At 46.8% G+C, this 20,665-nt stretch overlaps 1 protein-coding gene across 1 annotated transcript in view; it reads right to left on the minus strand.

The window, feature by feature from the left end:
• Positions 1 to 4,176: 4,176 nt before the first annotated feature.
• Positions 4,177 to 20,665, minus strand: part of Dg (Dystroglycan) — a 32,273-nt gene continuing 15,784 nt past the window's right edge. Inside the window, exons 2-4 of the mRNA XM_065428492.2 lie at positions 20,111 to 20,300; positions 16,552 to 16,702; positions 4,177 to 11,923 (exon numbers count right to left, since the gene is read on the minus strand). Coding sequence (XP_065284564.1) covers positions 9,159 to 11,923; positions 16,552 to 16,702; positions 20,111 to 20,290 — 3,096 coding nt within the window. The 5' untranslated portion in view covers positions 20,291 to 20,300 and the 3' untranslated portion in view covers positions 4,177 to 9,158. The remainder of the gene's footprint in view (positions 11,924 to 16,551; positions 16,703 to 20,110; positions 20,301 to 20,665) is intronic.

The following is a 20,665-nucleotide window of genomic DNA, read 5'->3' on the forward strand; positions in this document are numbered from 1 at the left end:
TGTGGCGATACGCATTCCTCTCGGCTGCCATTGCATATGGCTGCCCATTAGCATAATTCGCGCGGCTCGTCGCAGCAAAAATTATGGCGGAAAATCTCAGCAATGGCGGCCCTGCGCAACGTCACGCATCGTCAAAATGACGTTTACGAAACAGCCCTTCCTGTGACGCTCCTCATGAGATATTCCTTCAGCCAATCAGCAAGCTGGCATGGCGCATATCTTGAATCGCCACCACATATTCGCGCAATTGCAGATGCATTGCACTGGCTTCTGCACGCTACCGCTCACATTCTTTTTGAAGCGCTAACATCACAATATATCTGCCAAGGACCAAAAAAATGTATTAGTCCATAATATTTGCAGCTCCACGTCACGTTTCGTCATCTTGATGAAAACGCAAAATTGCATTTTGCAATACTTCCGCTTCCCGGCACGAATTTCAAAACACGTGACCTTTCGACAGCCAATCAGAGAGTAAACATGGCGGCTAATGGCGGCCGTGCAGCCGCCATGCGTGTCCAGGGGCGCTATTCTGGACATTCCGCCATTTTCTTCGATGCGTGACGTAGGCGCGACGCAAACAAAATGGCGCTGGTGGCCCGGTTTTGCTTACGTAACGTGACGCCAACTTGACGTTTCGCCTAAGAAACTGAAATGAAGGCACTGAATGTAGCGTTATCGGTAAAGCAAAACAGTTTTCCTCCGCAGTAAAAATAAAGCAGCTATCTCAAAGCGTATGATTATTCTGTCGAAAACGCTTCTCGCTTCCGTCGTCTGCTGCGTACAAGCCGTCGTCTGCTTCAGTAGCTCGGATGCGTGTCCCTGGAAAATGGAATGAGTCATCGCATGTTGGCGCCAACGCGCTTGTTTTCTTTCTTGAGACAACATACGCGACCTACCAGTGGTGATGCGCGCACGTTCTAGGCCACGTTATCGCTATTTCGTGAAACGCAAGTGACTCAGCCCGACTCGGCTGGCTTAGAAACGGCCGAATATCACCGATAGCGTTGCGCGCGCCAGAGATATCCACTAGAGCGACGCAAGCGCCGGCGCTGCCATCTCTTGTTCATTTCGCTGGTTACTCGCACCGCGGGAGGGAACTTCAAGGCGCCGCCTTGCGTACATTTCTTTTTGTAAGTTAGAAAAAGGCCGTTGTAATAACTTTTGATTGTGCGAAAAGGCATTAATCTCGATTACAATACAATTGCAGCAGTGAAAAGTGGACAACATTGCTGAAAGTTTGCTATATTCAACCAATATTATTTCGTATAAACGCGTTCTTTTAAAAAACGATGGCCCAAAACACAAATGCCAACACCACCCGAGAGCGATGCAAATACTATGAGCACGCGTTATGAACAAAAGATTTTCGTGGCGCCAAACGACGGGGAAAATGTGGCGATACGCATTCCTCTCGGCTGTCATTGCATATGGCTGCCCATTAGCATAATTCGCGCGGCTCGTCGCAGCAAAAATTATGGCGGAAAATCTCAGCAATGGCGGCCCTGCGAAACGTCACGCGTCGTCAAAATGACGTTTACGAAACAGCCCTTCCTGTGACGCTCCTCATGAGATATTCCTTCAGCCAATCAGCAAGCTGGCATGGCGCATATCTTGAATCGCCACCACATATTCGCGCAATTGCAGATGCATTGCACTGGCTTCTGCACGCTACCGCTCACATTCTTTTTGAAGCGCTAACATCACAATATATCTGCCAAGGACCAAAAAAATGTATTAGTCCATAACATTTGCAGCTCCACGTCACGTTTCGTCATCTTGATGAAAACGCAATATTGCATTTTGCAATACTTCCGCTTCCCGGCACAAATTTTAAAACACGTGACCTCTCGACAGCCAATCAGAGAGTAAACATGGCGGATAATGGCGGCCGTGCAGCCGCCATGCGTGTCCAGAATAGAGCCCCAGATAGAGCCCCTATTTGGATCGACCTTGAACAAGCAGCGACTTCTCAGCATGCGGAAGGTACATAGTCGCAGTTTCGCACACAATATTGCTGCTTGAAATTAAGCTTGATAAATACACCTCGGAAAGAAATGTCGCTAATTACACTTAGATTATTTTTATTGTAGTGTTCTGTAAGTTTAAGGGCATATTATATATGCGGGAACAGAGACAATACATGTCGTTGAGAGTTATGTTGTCTGGCAACCCGGAAAACGCGGCGCGAAAGCGCCGCTCCTTTTTTTTCGTACGGGTGCTCGCGCGTCGGCGGCAACGCGGGCGTTTGCCGCCCGTCGCGTTTTTCGCTCGCGAAATACGCGCCATGCGGTTTCAGCTTAAGGAGCTCGTGTCGCAGAAAAGCCGGTGTCGTCGGCGTCAGTGTCGGCGTCCGCGGCGTTGACCGTGAGCGATAAATCACGGCAGGCACTTTATAAATAAAAAGCAACTTCCAAGATAGGCTGAGTGGGAATCGAACCAGGGTCTGCAGAGTGTGAGACGGAGACGCTACCACTCAGCCACGAGTTCGATGCTTGAAAGCGGTACAAACGCGCTTCTAGTGAACGCGGTGTTGCCTTAAAAACGTGCCGTAGAAAGTTATACTGCGGTGTATATCGGTAATTATGAGCATGTAACTTACACAAGTCGCATTTACACGAGTAGCGAAGTACTTTTCCGCTAAATATCTTCTGCGCTTACCGCACACGCAGAGCCATCTTGCGGCAAACACAGAAGACCCCCTCCTCTCAATGTACGGCGCTGCCCCGACAGGTGGCGCACCATACGCGCATTGGGGCTGTGCGCGGACCGGCCCCGACTCCCTCTCCCCTGACGACGCTTCGCCGTGCTCCCACGCGGGTTGCAGAATCAAGCGCCGTTCCCTTCTTTAGATTACTATCTATCTATCTCTCTGCCCGTGCCGATCACGACGTTTGGCAGGCGTAGATCGTTTCCCCCTCCGAGACACCGAGTTCTTTGGTTCGTTCCGTTTGCTCAGGCGCACGTTTCGTTGCCGCGCCGAACGCTTCGTTGCTCGACGCTCTCCGTGTGATAGGTGGCCGCAAAGTCCGATGCGGGGCGCCTCGTAAGTGATCCCTGCGCCGTAGCGCGTTGTCACCCCTTGGCGGGTCGATGGGAACGCTGTCGCGTTGCACTCTTGAAGGCGAAGCTTAAGCGCCCTCCAATTTTTATTTTTTATTGATGAAATAAAAAAATCAGTTTTTTGGCCGATTTGCCCTACTATACCCCCTTAAACAGAGATACAATCCTCTCGCCTTAAAAAAAGAAAGAGAAAATTGAAGTGAGAAAATACCGATGAGGTAGCCGCGCTGGTGCTTTTAATGCGCTTGTCCTCCAATTGTCAGGATTTGCAGAAATAAAGCGAAAGTATGAATTACAATCCGTGCATGTCCGTGCCAACGATGACGTAAGCTTTTAACCACAATGAAATGTTGAAAACCTACAGGAAAAAAGAAATTAAAATACTGTGGATAACTCGGGTCATGACAGTTTATAGGGGGGGTAGGCAGGAGGGAGGGAGGCTTCAGCATCGCCGTGGGGCTCCATCCGCCCTTCCCCCCGGAAAACATCGGAGGGGACTTGGGCCCCGGGGCCCCTGCCCTACCCCCCTTGTCAGTGCCCATGGCATGCACCGATACTACATATGAAAACAAAGCACTGCATGAGCAGAGGTATGTCTGCAGCAGCTGCTGTGAATTGGATCCATGCACTGCCTCTCGCAATCTCCTGACTAGCGAGGCAGTCGCACCACACTTCACTCCGTTTGCAATTTGCTGCACGAGACAGATTGTCCGCGAAGTCAATACATCGCGAAATCAAAACACGCATCGAGCTGCACTCAAACTTTGCATGAGGAGTATAGTAATTGTCGGTGAATTCTTGACCTAGCTGTCGCCAATTTTGCATGCTTCAGGAACTTGCACATACAAACTTACTCTTAGTAGGTAGCCTTCTTGAGCCCTTCACCAGCACAAGACTTCATATGGCAGGTTCAGAGACCGACGAGGTAAACTTTCTTCTAAACAAACTCATTTTTGTAATATTGGCGCAACACAGTAGTAGAACGAGCCCAAACTTATAAACTTTATGGCACATTCGGGAAAGGTATGTAGTTTTCTCGCTTGTTTGTGCTTGGAGGTGCTGGGATACCGCATTTCGCTAGTGGCAGTGCCACGTATGCAGCAATGATTCAGCTTTCAAAAGTCAACACATTTATTGACGTGAAACTCCATGAGTTACATTATACTGACTTAGGATGATTGTAAGCCGCCCATGCCAATACACAGCTCCTGCTGCCAGCATGCCAAAGCATGGGCAGCCACATGTTGCACAACAAAGTAAAGACAAATAATTCAGTGCACATCAGGAGGCAGTGCTTGTTCTTTGGCAATTCTGTACTGCCAGGCTTTCTGATAGCAGGCATTCCCATGCGTTCCCATACACTTCATCCATCCACACATATGTAAATAGAACAACCAGCCCACTGGAGAACACAACCTAAACCCAATGCACTAGCAACCAAACCATATAAAAAAGCACTGCCTAGGCTTCAAGATGCATACAAATAAAGAACAGCAAAATGCAGACAAGCGACAATGTCCTTCTGCTACAAGCCAAATCTCACAGTGACAAACTTCCACTTTCTTTTTTTTTGTACCAGTGGCCCCATTGCCAATGGTGACTTATGGCATGAGGAGCAGAGAGAAGCACTCGCACATTCATGAACTTAGGTGGTGATGAACAGCACTGGGGATGTATTCTGGATCGATCTTGTTTAGGGACATCACTTTGAGCATTGCGCCGAGTGGCTAAACAAGTGCCTTCATCGTCATCCCTTTGCGAATGAGTGATGGCCGGCCACACTGCATGTAGCAGAAACTAGATCGGAGCAGTCAGCAGTGGTAGCACTGGCTACCACTTAATTGCAAAGAAATAACAATAACACCAAACACAGCAGTGGCCATAAGACCCTTCCCTTGAGTGAGGCATCAGATCAGACATTACATCTTGCAAAAGTGAGGACTTGCCTGCAATGGACCAATCTAGAAGAAGGCCAAGGCTTTCTGTACATTCAGTGCAGCTCAACGCAATGTCAAGCTCACGTGCAGCCTGAAGTTAGGAGACTCGCAACCAAATGCTTAAATTCTGCCACATGTGCAAGCCCTTTTTGCAGTTTGCAATTCATGCGCCTCAATCAGTAACAAGGTGCATGGGGGATACTGCTTGAAGTAACTTAGCCGGCTTAGTTTGTCACAGGACGCCACGTTTTCTCACCGTTTTCTTTCCATTCTTTCACCTTGATGAACTGCTGCAGGCACTGAGGCCAGGAATTAAATATGCAATGTCAGTGTTCATAGCAGAATGACTTAGCTGCTCTACCATTATGGCTGGTCCACTTAACGTGGCAGCTGTGAACATTCCTGCATAAAAGTACTTAAAACCGGGATTTAACTTGTACAACGATTCGATAAAATGAAAAAGATATCGCTACTGTAGAAGAGAGGTTAGAAAATGTCACGGCTAATGATCACTGGGGTTAGGGTACTCTGTGCTAAGGCATGAAGTCATTAACAGGGTGTTGTGTCACAGCCATATGACAGCACAATCTGCCGCCAATGGGGGTCTCATAAAATGCCATACATCAGCCATTGCTGAAGGTTCCCTGCAAGTATGCATGGCAGCAGTGAGGAGCAACACCCTCTATGAGCCCCAATCGGTGACTGACATTGCGTGGCACGTGACACAACAATTTGAACAGTACACTTTTAAAAGTCACCAAATAGTATGTTACAATAGTGAACGCGACGATATAACAGTGGTTCCAGACTTGCTAGACATTTGTTGTTAGTGAGCAAAAGTGCTTCCAGGCGCTCGTAAAAAGCTGGTTAATGTGTAGGCTTATGCTGCACTACACAGGTATACTGACATAAAAAAAGCACGAAGGGCCCTGCCCATGTACTTATTGAGGACAAACATATATGTATACATAATATATATATATAGTATATATATTAACGATGAACACAACTAGACTCCCTGATGCATCAGCACCTGGTCCACACAATGCATGAAGCACAATAAAAACTTGTGCAAAGATTCACGAGGCTGCCATGTCATTCAAGCGTCACAAAAAGATGAGCAAAATCAGACAAATGGAGCCTTTTCATAACAGTAAAGCTAGCTTTCCAGCGAGGCAGTCTGCCAAGCTAATGGCAACATAGTCATTTTTGCAAGCACCACAAACGAGCAGCTCACTTGTCTTATGACATGAAAAATGCAGACGTGGCTCTCATGATAAAACCCTGTGTCTTCAATCGAACTATGACTGGTGCCGCCACTGCTTGGACAAATGTGCAATGCCAAGAAGCTTATTTGCAAATTACGAAAAGGGGCAATTAAAGATATGCTACAAAGTGCATAGTATTTGCAGTCGGACATAAGAAATCACTTGATCATTTTCTCTCCTATAGGGGGTAGGCACATGGCATCATTCGCCAGGAGTACTAGAGACGTTTGTGGCGGCCACCATAACTTCGGTCACAAGTTTGCACTGCCTATGTGAGCAGGCCTGTGCATCCAAGCAGCTACCAATATGCACAAATCCACCCACGTCCTTTTCGAAGTCTTTCCAGCTTGGCTATTGAGTGGTACGTCATACGTCAACTATGTGATTAGGCATGCACATGCGTCAGTTAAGTGAGCCAGCAAAATTATGCTATGGAAAGTGCACTTCTGCGACTGTGTTGACCCGCTCGAACTCAAGATGAGCTTCAGCACGATGCTGGACTACTGCCTTGCATGGATCAGACGGACATCAAAGTTTACCTTGTGGATGCAACAAGCTTTGCAACTCGCAAGCAACTGAAAGCCTGGAAGTCGATGGAAGGCCATAATTTTCTGACAAACGGCTCGATGCAGCAGCCGTGCGTCAAAGTGGTTGCAGACAGCATGGTCATTGTTGAAAAGGTAAGCAGACTTACTCTTTTCTTTATTTCGATGCCATTTCTTGGGCAAAAGACTGTGCGAGCCCCGTGTGGATTGCACCCCAACAGTTATCAAATGCCTTGACTATAGGGAAGGGGTCCAGTTGCCCGGGGCTGTTTATAAATGGTGTTTTTGTGTACATAAACAGGCGCATGGCGCTATGCATGAGTTCAGCAGATCAATGCTAGTTTTTAGAGCTGCTATCAGAGATGCTCCTTGCTTTCATGAGAATCAAGTATGTTTTATTTGTAACTTCCCACCAGAGTAACATTATCGCCTTCATTACAGAATTTACTGCATGTTGTTCAGTTGCATTGTGTAAGGTAGTGTTAACGTTACTTCATCGAAAAAGGAAGCACTAAGAACTAAACACTGGATTCCACAGCCTTCGTAATTGTTATGTTGCATCCATTCTGTCGGTCTTGCCAAAAGAATATTTTTTCGCCCTCCCAAGTTCCTCCTTCACAGTCATGCGATGAAAAGCTACTCACACCACAGCTTCTCATAAAGGAAGACAGTGAGGTGCTGGCTGCACACTGCACCTGCAAGGCCGGCCTTCGAGAGGTGTGCTTGCACACAGCATCTGTGCTTTTTTACACTGGGGCTGTAGTGAAGAAGAGAGATAACCAGGTATCGAGAAGAACCCAACCGGGGCAACATCCCTATCACCGGTCTTCTTTCTTGTGTGATTGCTAAAGCCAAACACATTACAGCTCATCATGACATCAAAGCTCAGTTGACGCACGGCTATGGCGCGTAGTCTGTCCGAACAAGCAAACACTGCATGTAGACATGTTCAGTAAACAAGTACCAACAGCACTGCATACGAAACACTGAAACGTCCGCATTTATATATCAGTGACTGGTTAAGTCCACAAGGCGATCAGCGTGTCCAGAAATAGGGATCAGATGTTTGTGCGAGAAAGACCACTGGTATTTTTCCAACGCTCTGTGACTGATGTGACCAAAAACATGGTGTGGCTGCCCCGGCGACGCTGTCACCGCCTCGCGGATCAAGCTCAATGCATACCCCCTATAGAGACACGAGTTGGCCTTTCGACTTAACAGTGTGTCTTCCCAAAAAAGGTTTACACAAGAAAGCAATAGGCACGAGAAATGCCTACGTCACTCTCTAAGAACAAATGTAATCAAAAGTGTCCTTACACAAGGAAGCCTGCCAACGACACTGAGTGCTTCAGTGCCCAGAGCACACTCGTCATGCTGAAGCACAATTCACACCGAGACAGACAGAAAATATAAATTGAACACCTGTTACATGTCCTTGTTCAGGTGACAAGTCTTTCTTTTTCTGCGGAAGTCACCTTTGCCTTCAAAAGAAGAGGAGCAGAGGAAGAAGAACGGCGACAGGAGAATGCACTTGAAGGCTCCGCGAGATGCTGCTCAGTGGCATAACCTGGTTGATGGCCACGTGTACGAACAACACACCTTGCAGGGCAAAACAAAAACCAGGGAGCAAGAACACCACGTGGGAGAATGGGACAACAGGGCCAGAGTTGCCAGGGACAGAGCTTGGCAAGTGTATTTTTGTTTCTATCGCCTTGCTCTTGTGATTCCCTATAAAGCACGCCAGAGGACACGCCTTCACGACCGGCTGTGCTCCTGTTTCAGCTTAGCTAGGACTGCAGCAGCCGTTGAGAAGACAACCACAATGAACCGCTTTCACCAAAACGCTTTAGATATGTTACTTCTTAAGCTGCCTGTGCTGTCAACATTACAGCACTTGTGCATTATCTTGATGGCAATGAAGACATTTCCTTAGCTATCAGCTGAGTTTCCCATTCACTGCACTTGTGCATCTGCAAGTTTTTCAAGACAAAATGCCAGCCTCCTCTCGCAGGACGTCAGACGCATCTATGCTGGATCTTTGCAACCAGCTATGCTCCCATCTCAGCTCTCAGCTCGTCTTTGACAGTACTAGCCATCAAGCAGAAGTTGACACCATTGGTGCAGCCTTCCGTCTATGCCATTCTTGCAATCTTTTACTATCCACCAACAAAGACAAGCAAGTAAATTCTATTCTATCTGCTTGGCTTCACTTGTCTTGTAAATGCACGCACGCAGGGAGTTCATGCATTAAACTGACAGCTACCTCTCGCACTTCTGCCTCAGTCTAACATAAGCTGGACAGGAGTACAGGTTCAGTCACACTGTGAGAAAGAGGTTGTCTAGTACTAAGGAGGGACATACGGCGGCGGCTGCCGGTAGGTCGGTGCAGCCTTGGGTCGACGATCAGCTCGACCTGATGCAAATGGTGGCGTTGGATGCTGGTAAGGTGCGGCACTGTCTGCAACATCGACTCCCCGAGGAGTAATGGCACGACGTCCCGTCTGCGGCGTGGCGCCACGTGGGTACTCCGGTGGCGGAAGAGGAGGTCGCTCTTCTTTCATTATAACTGGTGGTTTGGCTGGATCTGGCTTATCTTCTAGTTCATCGGCAAATATGATAGGGATGCCTTTGTTGATGAATGTACTGCCATCTTGCATGCTGAGCTTCCCCTTGCGCTTCTTGCGGTACAGAAGGCAGGCGATGAGGGCAGCCAGCAGAAGCATTGCTGCAATCACAGCTGCCGGAATAATGGTGGTTATGTACACATCATCGTCATCAGCGGGTGGAATCGTTTCACCGGGAGGTGGTGCTGTGGGTGCTGCGGCTGTTCCCGCTCCCACGCCGATAGTGGGTGGAAGGCCTTTGTCCATGCACAGTCCCAGAGGCATGGTATCTGCCTTAAGAACATGGAACTCTGGGCGCATTTCTTCTATGAGCCGCTGTGTTAGCGTCTGGTTGTCATGTACCAGACGTCTCATGAGCTGAAGAATAGTTTCTGTTGGGCACGGTTCATAACGAAGTGTGTTATTGGTCCAGGCATAAACAACTGAGCCTTGACTAATGGTGTTGACTGTGATGAACCTAGGGTCGGGATCGCCATACAGCTGTGCCAACTTCCAGGCAACTAAGACCTTGCGACTGATGTTGCGACTGAATGCTTCAAAGTCCTCTTTTAAGTGCAGGCTGAACTCAACAGCCCACTTCATTTGCGCGCGAGGCTGCACCAGAACAACAAAGACATCCGTGACTGTTGAACCGGCGCTGTCTTGGGCAACCATTTGGAACTCGTGCCTGGGAATGTCGACATCCAAAGGCAAGCCATACAGTTCCTGTGTTCGTGGGTTGAACTGTATCCATGAAGACTGGGGCAGTTGAAGACCATCAGCAGAAAGGAAATTCAGTGCCAAATACCGAGTGGTGCCATCTTCATAGTCATAAAAGGTGTCATCAGGAATGATAAAACGCAGGATTTCTCCAACAGTGGCATTAATCTGGCCAATAGGGTTGCGTTTAGTGGGCGCTTGATTGTGGAGAGGAGGTGGTGCCGATGGCGGTGTGTGGCAGACACCAAAGTACTCTACATGTACAGACTGGAGTTTGAGGTTGCCTAGAGCTTTCTTGAAGGCTGGTGTTGGTCCTCCAGAACTGTTCATTCGATCATACAGTGCTTCCAGCTGTTCTTTTGGGCAAGGGTGCTTGGGCAGCGAATCATTGGTCCATGCAAGTGTGAAAGGATCGCTAGTTGCCGCCTGCACGGTAATCTGTGATTCATCAGGGTCACCAAAGAACTTTGCGAGTCGACGCACAGCGGCAATCTGCCAGTCCAGACTGTTGACATACTCCCAGCGCTTGGGTTTAAGAGTGGCATTGAACTTATGGTGGACTGCTCGTGCACTGGTGTGCTGCCATACATTGATCTCAACCAGGTCGTGCACGGTGTCCCCTTCAGCATCCATGGCCTCCAGGCGGAAGTAGTACTTGCCAATGTTGTCATCCAGTGGCAAAGCTGACAGCATCTGCTTCTCAGGGTCAAACTGGATCCACGAGCGGGGTTCAATGGCCGTACCTGCCGAGGTGACAAACATGAGCTTCAAGTTGCGTGTGTCACCATCCTCCGCATCACGGAAAGCATCTTCTGGGATCTCGTAGCTCCACACCTTGCCTGCTGTCACAACCAGCTTCTGGAGACGCTTGTTCAACGTGGGCCGTGAGTTGCCAGGCTTCCTGGTCACGGACGGCTGAATTGGGGGGCTCAGCGATGGCTCAGGCAGCCGGCTCGTGGGCACCACAATGGCCGGCCCGAAGGTTGGCGTTGCCTCCAGCACACCACTTGCCTCCCAGCCAGTGACGGTGCGCGTTGGCCGAATTGGTGGTAGTGGCGGAGTGTGTCCTGGGGGTAGTGCTGTGGGCAGAGCCACCACGGAGAGCGTGGGCGATGGGGCAATGACTCCATGCCTAGCATGGTCACCGTGGTGGTGCCGGTGGGCATGGGAAGAAGGTCCATTCATCACAGGTGACGCCATTGTGGGCACAATGCGCGTTTCAGGCGTTGCCATGGGCTGTTCACTCACTTCCATGCTGCTGCTGCTGACCAGGGTAGGAAGCACGGCTGGAAGAACAGGAGTGCCTGCAACGTGATTGCTGTGGGCCCGCGTCTGTCGTGCCTGCACGCTTGACACATGCCAGCCAACAACTGGGTGTCCAAGGATTCTTGCAAGTGTCCCATCTCTCGCTGCAGCCTCCAGTCGGGCCAGGGCAGCTGCATGGGCTGCTTCGACATCACTACTGCAACCCACGCGCCACCGTAGTCTAAGACCCTGCGTATGGCGCAGTCGGCTGTCACCGGCTCCGGCCAGGAGAGCTGCTTCATCGTAAGCTGTCTCACCAGGAGCCATCGGGGAGAGGGTTACTTCATTGGTAGAAAAGCCAAGAAACCGAGCCAAGCCAGATAGCAGCTGAGCTCGTGCCAGCGGACCTGCATGGCTGGCATCAGCATCGACTGTGAGCACGGCCACAGCCACGGGGTCTCCCGGCCCACAGGGACCTCGCGTAGCAACTCGTTCTTCATCAAGCACTTCGACCGAGAAAACATCCTGGGCTTGTGATTCACCTGCAAACAAAATCACGTTGTAGAACTTCTATAAGTGAAACAAAGCAAAAGGCACATGAAAAGTAATCAAAAATAGGGATCCAGTATTCAATGGAAATTGGCATTCTAAGTTGACTGTCCAGTGCACACGAAGCAAGCAAGTGCACAGGAATGCTCACCAACAAATGCTGAAGATGCCAAGGCACAGAAAGATGCTTCCTTCTGATATGCTAGCGTCATGTTTTACTAAGACTTGTGCCTTTTTATGTGTTGGTGACAGTCGTTTGCATATTTTTGCCAATAGCAATCTGAAAATAATCCCAGACTATGGAGACTTACGGGAAAGTGGGTGTCACAGAAAATCCATCTTACATATGTGGCACATATCAATACAACACTGCATACTGCATGAGGAGCCTGCTTTTACAGGCCACAAAAGAATACAAATATTTATATATTACTGCTTCTAAGGAACCTATAAATACAAACAAAATAGACTTTCTAATTTTTAAACATTTCAAATCATAGAGAGTCACATGATGTCTGGTAACTTCTAATAGCCATGTGTCACAATTTCAAAGAAGAAAAAAAATCAGCTTTACTATTTTATACATGCCTAAATAAAGAAGATGCAAATGGATCAAATCTTTCATACCGAAAAAGTTAGATGATTTCCAATATGCCAGGTTATCTGTATTTTTGAACAGACTTACTGAGGGCCTCCCATGGCAGACACCGCAATTCTGTTGCATCAGCGAGTTGCTTGAAGCAGGCGCCATTTTCAAGTCAAACTACAGTTAGCTAATTAACAAAATATCCACAATTACTTTGTCATCATTTACAGTAGAGTACCTGTCTTAACTGAACCTGAACAGCAATGACGTAATATCTACTCAATAGAAATCCCATGCTTAGATTGTGGGGATTGAGGTATGCTCCGTCGCCTTTATGCCGGCATTCACCTGTTCTGTCGTCCCTATGCCTCTCCCTTTCCACTCGCAACGACTGTCGGCAATAGCACTCGACTTGCTGCGATTGGCGGTAGGTGCGCTCGCGTTGCCGCAGCCTAGGGTGCCTCGAATTATATGTTTCTTTGTACAGAGTGGTGACACGTTCGCTTGGGCCACCATATTGTGTTGGAACACGTAAAGGCGCACTATGATGAACAGCGGAAATTTAGGTTGTTCATTCACTAACAAAGTAAAAATTCCTAATTTTCGCAGTTCGAACACTATCGTGCATTGCTATATTTACATCCCATCTTAAAAACAGAGATGGAACACTTACAGTAAAGCAATACTAGAATAAGTTTCAAGCCCAGCAGATAACTAGCCGTTTTCACCGCGCTTTCGCTTACGCTCACAAATTTGTTTCGAAAGCAATGTTGACACATATGGGGTATAGTTAAACATTTTCCTTCAAAAAGGTTGATGCAACTTTAGCTAGAACTATAGCTTAGTCATGCCATGAAGAGGTACAGGGCAAAACGAGGTGAACAAATGTGGCAGCATTGCCAATAACTGAAAGTAACGTAGTTATCGAGAAACAAATTGCGTGTATGAAAGGTAAGAATGATCAACTGCACGTGACCAAAAACAGTCTTACATTAGCAAAGTGTCAAAAACCAAGCTCAAGGTAGCGGTTTCAATCACGGCTGTGGCTCCTGAAATTCAATGAGGGCAAAATGAAAAAACGCTCGTGTACGTATGCTTAGGCGCATGTTAAAGAGCCCCAGCTGATCAAAATTATTTCGAAGTCCCCAACTACGCTCAATAATCAGACTGGTTTTGGCACATAACACCATAGAATTCATTATTTTTCCAAGTGAAATGCAAAAGGAAGGTACACGGCTCCGAGCATACGACCTTAAAGCACTGATAAATGAACACCATTGTTGCAGTATAAGAGGAGCGTGCATTCAGCTTGTGAAAATTTCCTTCCTGACTGTGTACGTGTAATGCCTACCTACATGGTTTGCTGAAAAACACATTTGTCTTACATTTTGTAACCCATAGATGAGCACAGCAAGGAGAGAAAGAGCAGCATATAGCGACACATATCACCAAACAAAGGGGGAAATTTGTTGCCAATACATGTAGCTGTCACTTGAGTAACACCAGAGGAAGACAGCTACGAAATAACTGAGGTGTGGTTCAAGGCAGCTCACCAACACGTTCACCTGCCTCAGGATGCCAATAAGCTTGAGAGCATTGACAAAACAAAGCTCATCATACATGCTTCTTACAAACATGAAAACTGATCAGTCAAAAATTACACCTGCAGTGGTTTTGATACTTCATTATTTCATCCCTTCGTTACCTCTGACTGGCACAATCGTTGCAAGTATACATGCTGAGCTGCAGCTTAACACTCTCCAAGACCATTTTCCTAACATTTCAGTGCTCAGTGCATGTGATTATCGGAAATTACACATGGGATTCAAGCAGGTCTTTCGTCGCCTTGATTAAATGACTATGTCGGCAAACGGCTAGTGCTTTGGAAAATATGCTGAAGACCGGTTCACACGAAGACACAAATTTAAGCATAATGGCTTCGTAGAACAAGGTTCTTGCTGACTTTTCCTGCTTTCTAGGTTGCAGGGAAACTAAATCATAGGTGTCAGGTTTACATTTAGCTGGTACACAAAGGCGTGCAGCAAATGGGCATGGCGGAATGTCTTTAAGGGGGGACACTGCTATTGAAATGATGTTTTTTTTCTCTATCATTAATAATGAAATAAGCGAGATTTATTAAAATTGTTATGCTGATTTCAAATATGTAATTCGTTTTGCAACGAATGTAATGTAATTCGTGTTGACAAGAAAGAGGACATCAATGTCAAGCGGAACTGAATTTGCAATTGTTGATTTAACCGCCGTACAACAGTTCCTTGGACTCGTGTTGTGTCGCGGGTGTGGCAAGAAAGCGCTGATGCTTTCAAAGGATCCCGCCAAGGAGTACGGGCTCTCGGCAGGTTCTGACTGGCGTTGTAAAAGTCACAGGGCGCTTTTTTTGTTGCTAGGTGCTGTTGTTGCGACGATAGATTGTTTTTTTTATTTTGTTCTTTTTTTACAAGAACTGCTCCAGGAGGGCACCTGAGATTATAGTAAGGCTGTGTCTAAAGGTATGTCGGACGTACCTGCTTTGCTTCCGTTTCGGTAGCTCTACAGCTCCTGCCTACCGATTTTTGCATATGTTTTTGCAGAAAGACATTTATTTAGCTCAAAGCATACGAAAAGCCCGGCATAAGCAAACATACTGCTCCAGGAGAGCAGGCCCAGCCTCTGCTATGGTCCTTACTGCTACCCCGGTAAAATCTGTGGAGCTTGTGCTGGAGTGCTCCACCTGTGGCATGCGTGAATAGTGCGCCGAAAGCCTTGAAGAGGCTCATCAGAGGCTTCACATGTCCAATAAGGATCACGCGAATAGAGATGCTGTGACAAGCAAGCTTGCCAAAAGGCACAAGCCAGCAACAAACTCTGCCTACAGTCCTGGGCTACGAGAGGTCTAGGTGTGACCTGTGCTAAATGCACAATTGTGTGAAGGTGCAAAAGATATTTTTTCTTGAATTGAATCCTGTGATTTTACGTGCCAGAACCACAATATGATTCTGGACTAATTTTGACCACCTGGTGTGCCCAGAACGAGTGCATGAACTTTTTGCATTTTGCCTCCATCGAAATATGGCTGCTATCGCTGGGATTTCACCCAGATATTTTTGTTGCAGCCATAAACTTCCCGCAAAGAACATGTTTTGTTGTGGCCATGAACTCTGTGCAACTTTATCAATAGAGATGCCATTTGTGTGCCTCCTTTTAAGCAAGGATCTAAAAGAGAAATGTGAAGTGGGTAACGCTAGCTTTCTTGCATTGCTTTCAACGACTATGCATGATGTTGCAACAAATATTTCAGTGTTATTTTTGTGCAGTGGCCACATATATATCATGAACTTGTTGCTGAAGGATAGGCCTACATGGTGATGCAATTCATACTGCCATATTGCTAGGCCAATAAAAGTTACAGTGAACTAAATGTTTTGATTCGTTTTTCTCAGTTTCACCTTTTCGGCATTCCCCACTGCCTTACGGAGCATGTTGGTATGTTCTTTCTAAGTATGAGCAAAATGTTTGGTATCAATATATTCGATCGATCGATCTAGCCGATATCGATCTAGCCGGTGATGCTAAAGTTGCCTGCTAAATTCTAATTGCCACTGATTACAAATAAAAATTAGCAAAAATATCGCAATGAAGATTACATAGTGTTTTTTCGCATTTTAAGTGCACTGAGAACAATAAAGTTAGCATCATCGGCTAGAGCTACTCTCTGGCATTCTCGCCATATGCTTTGTGAAGTTTTTGAAAAGTCCCGTAAGAAATCGACTGAATTTCTGTATTAAAAACTTGGTATCGTTTGTTCTAATGCAGATATACAAAATCTAATTAGATATTTGCGATCAACAGAAAAATCTGAACAGTATTTTTAAATATCATCCAATTCACACCAAAATAAAGAAAATTGGTTCTGGAACCCACGTCTCCCCTTTACTGGGCACCTTCCTTTCATAGATAGACCATTCAATATGCATAGAGGGAAGGCATGGTGGTTGTGACGGCACAGACTAGTGAGTGTTGCTGAACAGAACTAACCGTCGGTGCCTCCAATGGCCTTGACAGCCAAATAGTGGGGGCCCAAATCGGCGTGCAGGGGCACGCCCACCAACCGAGGCAGTGCAGTGCTGTCCTCGTTGTGCACCAGTGACAGCCAGGATGGCAGCTGCTCCTCACCCGCCTCCACCACCTGCACCAGTGACACAGCCAAAAAATCAGGATGGGAAAATGCTTACTTGCCCAATGGCATAGACGAAGTTGAACATGAAACACACGGCAAATGCAAGAACACGAAAAGGAGAGGCACCGCATTCTGCCAGTACTAACCTAGGCGTAAAAAAATTAATTTAGAGGGGAGATAAGGTTGCCACAAACAGCTATAGGAGAAATGTACTGGGTGTAATGTTAAGGCACAGAAAGACAGCAGCATGCAAAACCTGCAAGTGAACTACCCCCCATCACACACTTCCTTTCATTTCAATAGGCGGGACATGTCTTCTACATACATGGCCACGCTTTCATTGCTACGCTGGTTTCTTGCTTGCAGGGCAGCTTCAGCCCTCTCCCTGCGGTCGGTACTTGGGTAAGTTGCCAGCAACTCCCATCGAAAAGCATCCCACGACACAAATGTCGTTTCGCGGTTTTTAAACCACGTTCGTGCACTGTCCTCTAATGCGAAGTAAATGTTTCGTAGCTTGCACACTCCATTCCATCCACAGAACTCAGCAATGCGCTCAAAGCGTTCCAGCCAGTCCTCTGCGTCTTCAAGTGTGTCACCGTGGAAAGGCTCTGGCATCATTGGCGAGTTGACTACGATGTGAGTTGGCGTGGTTTGAGTTGTCATCTCGGTAGCATTTCCGCTAGCAGATGCTGACGCTCCGATAGAATCTAAAGGGTAAGTGAAAAACTCGGCAGGCTCACCACGCAGGCGACGACTGCTGCGTCGGTGAACAGGAGTCAATTTGATGGGTCCAAGTCGCCGTGAGTCCGAGCTCCTTTCTCTGACTCGAGAAGGGCTTGAAATCATGCCCCTCACCTCCACCAGATTTGTAACGCACAGTTGAGTGACTGTGCTTTAATCACTTTACCTTGGGCGAACTTGTGCCCGACAAACAGCTAAACGAGAGCCTCACTAGAACGTCCACAGTCTTTTTGCAAGAGACCCGCACCTCTTCTTCCTTCGTGTCACGCGCTGATCACATGTTGCTCCGATTGCGCGTGCCTTGCGAGCCCGTGTTGCCCGCTTCACTGCCGTTATCTTTCCCAGGTAGCAGTAAACAGCTGGACGAACACTGGAGGCGGCTGGCGCGCGTAAGTTGAAATCATCTTGTCAATATCATAATGTGTCAGCAAGCGGACTGGCGACATCTTTCCTGCGAAAAGCAAAATTTTTTGCTTTCCCCGGCGATTTCGTTATTAGGGTTTCGACTTTACTATCAACCTTCTCCTGCTGCCCAGCCACCTTGGAACATATACTTTAGTGAACAGCGCAAAAACAGTGCAGGTGGGTGGTGTATCTGCAGGTGTATCTGCAAATCTCCACCCGCCTGAAACCTCAAGTCATTCTGCTCATGTTTATCGTACCATTTATGTTTTCACTCTTGCTTCTCTGCTTACATATTCCACGCTCGCACAATAAACATATTTGTTGGAAGACAGCGCCTGTGTCATGTGCTCCTTTTCTCTGTCCTGTTTTTGCACTGTTTGCTAAAGTACGTGTTTGTACCAAGTCCAGCTAGCCACTGTCTTGCATCTTTGTAAATCATCTCATGTAGTTCACAAAGTGCCCACTCCTACTTCTTTGAAGTTGCACATTATCTAATATATAAACCATTTATGCAAATATTTTTGATACCCCAGTGGATCTTAATTTGACATTGTGATAGTGTTTTCACTCCCACAATAAATTGAGATGTGCATATTTTCACCTGCATATTATATACACCATATTCAAAACCACTGCAAACAGGATAGTGGCCCAAGCTTAGACCAACCACATCACCAGTTTGTCCTGCAATACACCACAAACATCTGACACTTAAATTAACTTTCCAATAAGCTTCCATAACGAAAGCAGCATGTCACTGCTACCAACCTAGACCGAAATGTCTTCTGTCATTAGCATAACAATGGCGATGTCAATGGGCTGTTGCCAATGCCACGAATGCAGTTTTGTTTTGTCTCCAGTTGTAATGCACAGGCAATTTTAGGTCTAATTTTCTAGGAAGGCTGTTCAGAATTAGGCAAGTGTGGTAGCTTCTTAACACTAATCTATCTCAAGACTAAAAAGCATGTAACTTGATCTCAGCTACTACACAGACTTTTTAAACATTACAACCCATACTGTGCACGACTATCTGTGAGTGTGAATGTGCACATATACAGTACAACCTCGTTGACACATTCCCATTACGTACGTTTTCCCGAGCCCAACGTTCGCAATCGAGAACACAAAAAGTGACCCAATAGAGTTACGGCCATTTCTTACCTGTTCATATGCCCCTCGAAAACACGATTTTTTGGTACCAATGCCCAGTACGTCACCAAACTGCGCTCGTATGATGCGTTTTCAGATCACTAGTAGATCCCACGTGAACAAGGTGCGAGGCATACGCCTTGCACCTTTTCTTGTTTACATGGGATCTAGTGGCCAGAAAACGTGTACAATCACAGTCTGCAGCAAGGAACGGTAGCACGTTTTGATTGTCACCTATTAAAAGCGTGCGCTACACTTCCGATGGCACCACGCACTGTGAAACAGATATGCGAAGATGCGTATCGCAATAAGATTGGCGGTGACAGCTGTGAATGCCGTGTGAGATGACCTTGTAGAAGATTTGCTGGTATGGAAATGAGAAACTGTATGCATGCCGGCATTTGAGGACAGTATATAACCGCCGGTCTCACGTGAAAATGGTGGCACACACAATTTCTTATTCCAATACCAGCAAATCTCCACCCGGGTTATCGCATGCCGCATTCACAGCTATCGCCATCAAACCCATTGGGATAAGCATCTTCACCTATCTGTTTTACAGCGCATGGTGCATAGTGCCTTTGGTAGCATATGGCACACTTTTAGTAGAGACCAATGTGTCCCCATTCCTATGAGGGCATTAAATTTCCCTTTGGCAGCATCCAGTGTCCAGGGTAGCCCACCTGCTCGATTTCGCTTCGGTTTTCCTGCACGGTGCGCGTGCGTTGGTGTCTCGTGCAGCAATGGCAACAATCCGCGAAACGCTTCGCATTACGTAGATATCAACAATAGTTGAGTCTGTCAAATTTTTTTAGTTAGGTACTTCTGATGTTACATTTTCCGGGTTGGTATGCTTATTCCAAAACGTATGAAAAAGGTTCTACTGTATGATCTATCACAACACTGCTTACAAAAAGCAGCAAACATGCGTCACATCATGTTTTTCTTTCTAACAAACGTGACACCGCATTACATTTTGACTCAATGAAGGTGTTTCCCCAATACACAAATGATGCAGAGGTCAAGGAACCACCAGGTGTTGATCTTCTGCAGAAACTTGACCCGCATCGTCAAACCATCAAAGGTGCACACAATCACAGAAATGCAAGGTTAATTATTTACCTGGAGCTTGGAGACATGTCCTTGGAAAGCATCTGCCGGAATGGAGTAGTTGAAGAGACGCCCTACGAACGCACTTGTGTCTGGTACACCCCATTGCCGCCGTACCTCCCCACTGGCTACAGCAAGGGCTGTAGCCAAAGCTGCAGCTATGGCTAGCCGCAGCAGCGACCCAGCCGCCATTCCTCACCACCTGCACAAAGCAAAAGGAGAGACATTGAAAAAATCTGCAGTCACATGACAAGGGCAATCACAATGCTGCTTATGCGTACTTGTTTTGTTGAGTGTACCTGTGCACATGAATCCAAGATCTTTTGTACCATTAAATGTAACCTTACAAGAAACCTGCAACACTCTTTAAACATGGTAAATAAAGGTTCCTAGTCACTACACAATGCTCCTATGAATATTTTAGTCAAATTTTAAAGCAGTATGCTCAGTAGGGCATACAGCAACAATTTCGATCAAAACAATGTATGCTTTTTATTTTTATTCCTTTGAATCCTCACCTCTCTTTATGCTTTATGATGACAAAAGACCTGATTACTATTGGCTGGA

This window comes from Dermacentor albipictus, chromosome 5 (genome assembly GCF_038994185.2).
Source record: "Dermacentor albipictus isolate Rhodes 1998 colony chromosome 5, USDA_Dalb.pri_finalv2, whole genome shotgun sequence".
NCBI lineage: Eukaryota > Metazoa > Arthropoda > Arachnida > Ixodida > Ixodidae > Dermacentor > Dermacentor albipictus.